The 9,137-nt window shown below is 32.4% G+C and overlaps 1 protein-coding gene across 2 annotated transcripts in view; it reads right to left on the reverse strand.

Moving 5' to 3' along the window:
- The window catches only part of LOC137655054 (uncharacterized), a 102,095-nt gene extending 97,099 nt beyond the window's left edge, over positions 1-4,996 (reverse strand). Inside the window, exons 1-2 of one of the 2 annotated variants that reach the window (XM_068388948.1) lie at positions 4,736-4,996; positions 3,797-3,856 (exon numbers count right to left, since the gene is read on the reverse strand). In XM_068388948.1, the coding sequence (XP_068245049.1) occupies positions 3,797-3,856; positions 4,736-4,871 (196 nt within the window). In that variant the 5' untranslated portion in view covers positions 4,872-4,996. The remainder of the gene's footprint in view (positions 1-3,796; positions 3,857-4,735) is intronic. The other variant, XM_068388949.1, reaches the window with a different exon arrangement.
- Between the last annotated feature and the right edge of the window lie 4,141 nt (positions 4,997-9,137).

Below are 9,137 nucleotides of genomic sequence, written 5' to 3' on the forward strand. Positions count from 1 at the left end.
GATGATGATGATGATATTCTGTGAAGCCTTCTAAAAATCATTTATGGATTAAAAATCATCTTAAATTTTAACATTTATATTTCAAAGAATCTAAAGTTTTCATTTATAGTTTTTTTGTTAAATAGTTTCCGAATTTGCAAATATTTTCATATCAAATTTTCATCACCATAACCTTTACATTGAACTGTAAATACAAAACTCAATGTAGTGCTGAGAAGGGTCATGAGATGATCCGAAACAGTGTCGACACCAAATGATAAATGGGGAAAAGTAAATGCATTTCTGCTCTTATCCTGAAAACTATCTGCCCAATAGTCTGTCCGGCGAGACAGTATCTTCGATTGTTGGACGCTACTAAGACATTGTATATATATATATATATATATATATATATATATATATATATATATATATATATATATATATATATATATATATATATATATCTGTGTATGTGTCGTCCCAAATACCTTCTCTTTTCATAAGATTGGTAAAAAAACTTATAGCAGAAAAGAAGGCTAATGACACGTCGAACTTAATCGCTCTTCCAGTTCCCTTATCTATCAAATCAAGTCTTTTATTAAAATAATGTATTTTCTCGTTATTTTTTTCATAAAAATCTGATTTCTGATCTAAGTTTTAAAATCTTCTAATTGATACTCTATTTGTAGAATAAGAATTGTAAATGAAACAAAAAGAGATGGCGTGATTATTAGGCTTTTAGTACCTAATCTGAATAAAGATGAAGAATAAAGATAGGCCAGAGGCAACAAGCTGTCTCAAGGATATTTATAATTATAATAGGGAAAGAAAAGATTGTGGGAAAAATATGTTGTACCATGTGTTTGTAAGTAAATGGAAGGATAAGTTATGGGAATAACAAGTGTAGTAAATGGTAACGTGACATAAAAGGTATGTTTAGGAAGCCAAAATAGAAATAATTTATTGTGTGGTAATAAAATGACAATATTATGGAAAGATAAAACCACATTGTTGGAAGTTACAGTCCCAAAGCTAAAAGGAAGGTAGTTTTGGACAAAGTTTTAAGAAATTAGTCGTTACTTCAAGGAGAAATAAAGATTTTAGTGAAGGGAAACAGAAATTAAAAGATTTATCTATAACCATACGGATTTGAGAAAGAAATATGCAAAAGTGAGTGACAATTCTGAAGGGCTGGTAACTGTAAAGGACAACTAATCTGAATAAGGATGATTTTGGATTTTGATGTTGAGGGGCCAATGATGGAGGTACAAAATACGGAAGTAAAGCAGGCATTGAATAAAATGAAAAATGGTAAAACACCAGGTCCATCTGTTTCAAATTGAAATGGTCAAGATACTGGCTGTACAGGGGAAAGAATGGATGCTAGATTTACTAAAAGTGATATGGAAAGAGGAAATAATACTTAAAGAGTGACATGCGACTCTAGTGGTATCTATATTAAAGTAAAAAGGGGATGTCATGGACTGTGGTAGTTACAAGGGATTTAAACTAACTGGGCACGGTTTGAAAGTTTTTGAGAGGGTAATAGATAAGAGACTGTAAAGATAGGGAAACATCAGTATGGTTTCATGAGGGGGAGAGAAACTGTGAATGCCATCTTTATAGTAAGGCAGCTATAGGAAAAGACGCTAGAGGGAAACTAGAAGTTTTACTGTGCTTTTGTAGATTTAGAGAAGGTTTATGATAGAATACCAAGAGAAGTGATGTTTTGGTGCTTGAGGAAGAGGAAAGAAAAGTCGCAGAAAAGTTGATTAGAATGGTAGAGATGATTTACAAAAAACAAGGACAAAAGTAATAACAAGTGTTTGGGAAATAGAAACCTTTGAAGATGATGTTGGATTACACCATTGGTCAGTATTAAACCCGTTTTTATTTGTGGTGGTCTTGAGTTTGTTAAGTGAAGAGATTAGAGATGAAGAAATGTGGGAGTTGTATTATGCAGATAATTTTACGATTACCGCTAAAAATGAGGAAGACTTACAGAGAAGGATTGTAGAAGGTAAATGTGGGAAAGACTGAAATTATTATGAGCGGTAAGGAGGTAGGGACAGGATAGTTATAAATGAAAGTATAGGCCCGGTTATAAAACAGGTGTAACACTTCAGATACTTGGGAGCTACTACATGTCAGGAGGGAGGACGTGAGGCTGAAGTTAAGAATAGGATAAAAGCAGCTTCGTGGAAGAGAAAGGAGGCAGTGGGAGTGGTATGTGATAAGAAAAATGACAATCAATGTAAGATCGGGAATATAGGAATTAACATGAACATTAACTCAAGATTTTCAGATGACATATTTCTTTTTAGTGAATCATAGGAGGGATTATAAAATATAGAAGATCTGAATAGAGAAAACAGACATATAGGACTGAAAATGAATATGAGTAAAATATTCAATGAAAATGAATGCAGACAACAAATAATAGTTATGGACGAACTTCTAAAAATTGTTAATGAATATACATTTTTAGGACAGACAATAAGTGTTTCCCCTAGACACGAGCCGAAATTAAAGAAGATGCATGAAATGGGGAGCTTTTGGTAAACAAAATGGGACTATGAAAATTAAAATGGCACTTTCTCTAAAAATAAAAGCATTTAATCAGACGGTCCTACTAGTTTTAACTCGTGCATCTGAAACTTGGAGCCTTACTAAAGCCTTAGAACATAAGCAGTTACAACTCAAATATCTATGGAAAGAATAATGATGAGAATAGCATTAAAAGACAGAAAAGAAGAAGAAAAAAAAAGCAACAAGGATACGAGAGCAAACTAAAGTAGAGGAGATTTTAACAATAGGAAGAGAAATGGATGTAAATAGGGCATTCAGTACAATGAAAATGACAGATGGACATTAAGAATCACAGAATGGGTCCATATAGATTGCAAAAAAGCAGGGGAAAAAGAAGACGATGGATTGACGAACTAAGAAAGTTTTTGGGTGTGTACTGTCATAGACTATAAACAGACACAAGTGGAAGGACATGTCTGAGGTCTTTATTTTGCAGTGGACTAGTAATGGCTGATGATGATAATACACACACACACACACACACAAACACACACACACACACACATATATATATATATATATATATATATATATATATATATATATATATATATATATATATATATATATATATATATATACACACACACACACACACATATATATATATATATATATATATATATATATATATATATATATATATATATATATATATATATATATATGTATGTGTGTGTGTGTGTATGTGTGCGTTTGCGTGTGTGGCAGATATGGATTAATGGTATTGATTACGTCAAAGCCTGTAGAATTGAATACAGAAAGTCTTAATTGAGTATTGTAAAAAATTGAGCAGCTGCTTTCAAGAACCAGGATGAAAAAGAGAGAAAGGAGATCACGGCTACTGAGCAACAAAAATCCAAATCCTTCATTATATCGGACGATGCAGTCAAATCTACGGAAGGCTTCTTCCTTCCATGCTAACTACCCTAAAAAGTACTAAGTTGTTCATTCGTCGTCGGTAAAGACGCGGACGACGCACAGGATGGAGGCAGAAGAGAAAAAAAGTCTACTTTCTAAGTTTTGCAAGTTTTCTTAGCAGCTACCTAGAGCGCTTATAGTTCTCGTCTTCAAGCCATAGCTTATAAGAAGCAATGCCAATCGTGCCTAATATATATTCTTTACAAGCGAATGAGATATAGGAGAGAAGAGATTTAGCGTTCGAGCGCAAATAAGGCTACACATTTAAATCTTAATGCCCATAATTACCTTTAAATCATCTTACCTGTCATTTTGTCTATGATCTTCTCCTGACCAGTGAGTACCCATTTCATCATGGACATATCTGTCAGTTCAAAGAGCGAAACACTTGTGTTATAATATATTGATGCTACGACTTCCATGGCAATTGCTTCATATAATTTATACAAACGTAAGCACATGTTTACGGGCGTTCATGCCATCATCTATAAAAACAACGACACATATACATAAACTACGTAACTATACCATATTTCCTTAATAAACATAAGAAACCCATGTGTTATGTGCATAATATTGCATGAACCAAGGAGGAAACTGTTTTGTTCCTTTTTCCGATGCATTCCTGAAGACAACCGTGAGACGGTTTAATTTCACGCAGTCATGCCAAAGTAAATAAAACACCGTTCATGAAACCGATTCTTTCCCATGTCTTTTATATGTTTTTTTTTTTTTTTTTTTACAGACAGACACACACATTTAATATATATATATATATATATATATATATATATATATATATATATATATATATATATATATATATATATATATATATATATATATATATATATATATATATATATATATATATATATATATATATATATATATATATATATATATATACATGAATGCATGACAAACATATGTAAGCTATTCATAATGCAAGGTTTTCAAAACAAACTTCATCTCTAAAATAGTAAATTCTAAAAACATACCGCATGTAAACAAAAATTTGTTATTAACAAGAAGATTCCCACTATCATCAATGTTCATGAGTTAATTATTCCTATTTGTGGTACATATTGAAATACTGTACAGAAAAAAAAATATTTTGCCAATAAAAAAAAACACATTTACGTTACAGATCATTGTCCTCCAATGCTAAATGAGTACGGATATTGTTCAATTCAGTGTTCTGATAATGAGAGGTATTTCAACATCACTTTCCATAACTCACCGTCTATCATCTGAAAGATCTTTTCCTGTCCAGTAATGATGGTTTTAAGCAAAGATTTCGTGTCCTCTTCCATGCGACCCGAACGACACAGAAACAAAAGAGCGATGAGTACCGCCGCCGCCTCTCTCCTTTTCATTGTCAACCACTACCACAATCCGCGTGCCGACTGAATCTCTCTCCCTGTCCCTCCATTGCCACTCGAACGCCCACAAGGGCTGTGGTGGTGGTCGTGGGGTGGAGGGGTGGCTGCGTCAGGTCGTGGGAGGGATGGTTATGAGAGTAGAAGCAGAGCGAATATGGGTTGAAGTTGGGAGTTACGGTAACATGTGGTTCAGCGGCGCGTGCGGAAGATGGGTCGGGTTTGGACCTCCCACAATCATCTTTATCATTAGATTAGGGATAAAGTCTTGCCTTTAACAAATACGTACCTTTGGCTTTGTTTGTTTTTCTCCTGGGGAATTTTTGCAAGCTTTAGCAGTTTATTTTTATTCTGTCTATACACCATTTGGCTTTTATTTTCGAAACATAAATCTAAAGCTTTGATTTATCCATAAAATTATTTAATTGTTTTTCATATAGAGAGTGAATGGGAATTATATGCTAGTCGAAATGAATTACAATATGGAAGATCTAGTGCTGGGGGCAGAGAGACCATTCAGCGCTAAAGCACTACTGCACAATGAAGTAAAAACCGAAAAGATCGGTCTGCAAATTGAAGAGCGGAAGCGGGAATTACAGAGGAACGCAGAAGGCTAAAAAGTTGGTGCAGCCGGGGCAAAAGGTTGCTGTAATGACGCTTTAGCAACTCTTATAGTGCCGCTTGAGAGGCAATGATTTCCTAAACAAACACCAACACACACACACATACACACTAAATGGCCGACCAAATCATAACCTGACCATAATAATTATGAATTAGAAAATCTTTATTCTCGGGTATATTTAAGCTCTATAAAGAGCAACGAAAGAATTGAAAAAAATATCACAGAGATAACATTTGAATAGAAAGGGAAGAAGAAGAAGGAGAATGAGATGAGCATTGATTCCAACACACGAATCACGAGCAGAAAGAAGCTTATCATATGAGAGATCCCGCCACAACCCAGCCATTCACTCCCTTCCGCGTCACTTGGCTGATTGTCTTCACAACAAGATAATTTTAGTTTATTTTCTTTGTGTCTCATAATATATCAGCCATCGTAGGAGTAAATGTTGTGGTTCTTGGTGCGTCCGCTGTTTTTATTTGGAAATTGTACCATTGCACTATTTACTGCTGTTTTTCCTAAGACACCACTATACTTGAATGATCTCTCTCTCTCTCTCTCTCTCTCTCTCTCTCTCTCTCTCTCTCTCTATCTCTCTCTCTCTCTCTCTCTCTCTCTCTCATAAGGAAAATGACTCTTGAACTTAAAAAACGAATCTACCATTTAAGAGATCAAATTCAATTGGTATCATAAATTACTATCAGAAGATCAGTATATAAAGGTTACAGTTGTGAAATCTTCCAATCCATTTATGTAATGTTATTTTTATTGTATTTTCTTTATTCTATTGCAGTTTCATTTCAGTTCTTTTCACTCTCCCTGGCACCTAATACAAAGCGTATCGTCAGGAGGTGCAATAAAAAATGAATGGGTATTACATAAATGTCAAGTCATTGTTTTATTTAGTAATTCTTTATTGAGGATTCGACATATCATACTTGTAATCTCCAGCTCAATCTTCATTTATTGTATGTTACAGTGGCATAAACACAGTACGCACGCACACACGCATATGTATATATATAATATATATATATATATATATATATATATATATATATATATATATATATATATATATATATATATATATATATACATATATATATATATATATATATATATATATATATATATATTATATATATATATATATATATATATATATATATATATATACAGTATATATATGCATATATATATATATATATATATATATATATATATATATATATACATATATATATATATATATATATATATATATATATATATGTATATATATATATATGTATAAACATATGTATGTATATATATATATATATATATATATATATATATATATATATATATATATATATATATATATATATATATATGTACATATATATATATATATATATATATATATATGTATATATATATATATATATATATATATATATATATATATATATATATATATATATATATATATAATGAGCCATTGGTAGTCCGTCAAGGACAATGGCCTCAAACATGTCCTTCCACTCTCGTCTGTTTAAACTGTCTATACGAGATTCCTAGTTGGTTAATCGTCGTCTTCTCTTCCTTCAAAGGCTTCTTTTGCAATCTGTAGGGACCCATTCTATTATTCTTTTATGTGCACCTATTATCTGTCATTCTCATTATATGTCCTGCCCTTGTCCATATCTTTTTCTTACATGTTGCTATAATATCCTCTACTGTGGTGAAAGGAAACAAGAAAATATACTACAAGAAAATTAATGAGCAATCAAAATAAAAAATTTTAACAACAGCAACATTAAATTGGATATTCCATATATAAACTATAAAAACAAGAGGAAGAGAAACAAGATAGAATATCGAGCCTGAGTGTACCCTCAAGCAAGAGAACTCTAACCGAAGACGGTGGAAAACCATCGTACAGAGGCCATGGCAATACCCAAGACTAAAGAACAATGGTTTGATTTTGGAGTGGCCTTCTGCTAGAAGAGCTGCTTGCCATAGCTAAAGAGTCTCTTCAACCCTTACCAAGAGGAAAGTAGCCACTGAACAATTACATTGTAGTAGATAACCCTTTGAGTAAAGAAGAATTGTTTGGTAATCACAGTGTTGTCAGGTGGTTGAGGATAGAAAAGAAATGTAAAGAATAGGCCAGTCTATTTGCTGTATGTGAGGGCAAAGAAAAATTGAGATGTAACCAGAGAGAGGGATGCAATGTAGTACTGTTCTTAAAATATTTCATTTTTCCTTGTTTCCTTTCCACACTGGGCTATTTCCCTGTTGGGGCCCCTGGGCTTATAGCATCCTATTTTTCCAACTAGGGTTGTAGCGTAGCAAGTAATAATATTAATAATAATAATGTCTGGCCAGTCAAAGGATCCAATAACTTTATAGCGGTAGTATCTCAATGGTTGGCTTGTGAGGTTAATCCCATAACCATTCTTTCAAAAGATTTTTCAAGTTGTAACTTTTTTATGGTCTAAGGCTCCAAGTTTCTGATACATAAGTTAATACTTGTAGGACCATGATTGAATATTTTTCTTTATAGAGAAAGTGGCTTTTACTTTTCATAATCTTATCTTGTTTTCAAAAAGCTATCCATCCTATGCTTGTCCTTTTTTTAATTTCGGTTTCATGCCCTGGGGTAATACTTACTGTTTGTTCTAAGCATGTTTATCCATTAACAATCCCTAGAGATTCATCCATAACCCTTAATTTTTGTCTGTCTACATTTCTGTTTTCTATATTTAAATCTTCTATCATAATTTGCAGTTTCCCCCATAATTCACTAAATCGAACTATGTCATCTGCAAATCTTAAGTTGTTAATGTATTCCATTTTAATGTTAATTCCTATATATTTTCCATTCTAAATTCTTAAAAACTTCTTCTAGGCATGCTGTGAAATATTTAGGAGTGATGGGGTCTCTCTGACTAACTCCTTTCTCAATCGGAATTTTTTCACTATCTTTATGTAGTTTTAAGGCAACTGTAATATCCGTATAGATATCTTCAAGGGTTCTAAGATAAGATTCCTGTATTACTTGCTTTTGAAGGACTTTCATTACTGCTGAAGTTTTGACAGAATCAAATGCTTTCTCATAGATTTGCATCTTCTCTCGTCCTAAAATCCCCATTATGTTTAGTCCCTAATACTTTTACAAATCAATCACTTCTTTTCATCCACCTTGTAAAAACAACGTTCATTTCTACTTCATCTTTGGTTCTTCAGCTGACGTTACCAGTCACGTTTCTGCTTAAAAGGTTTGTGTAAATTCAACTAAAACTTTATTCGATGCAACAATGAACTACTCTACATTCTATTATTTTTTTTCTTACCCAACAACTCTACACCTATAAACACTTATCTGACTTTTCTGAAGTTTTCATGAAAAAAAAAACAATAATAAAAAAAAGCAATAGAGAAGAAATACTTTAAATCTTGGTAATACCTATCATCCCGAATTAACCACTAACTTGTGCATTACCATACAAACTTTGATTTCTTTAAAAAAAAAATGTAATCGCTTTCTTTAGGTTGTTTACCATAACATTTTACAGTCTCGCCAATTTCTATATCACTATTACAAGCTTTTTGTTGATCATATACACTTACATCCTTCCCCTTTATCT

Source organism: Palaemon carinicauda, chromosome 16 (assembly GCF_036898095.1).
Source record: "Palaemon carinicauda isolate YSFRI2023 chromosome 16, ASM3689809v2, whole genome shotgun sequence".
Classification (NCBI taxonomy): Eukaryota; Metazoa; Arthropoda; class Malacostraca; order Decapoda; family Palaemonidae; genus Palaemon; species Palaemon carinicauda.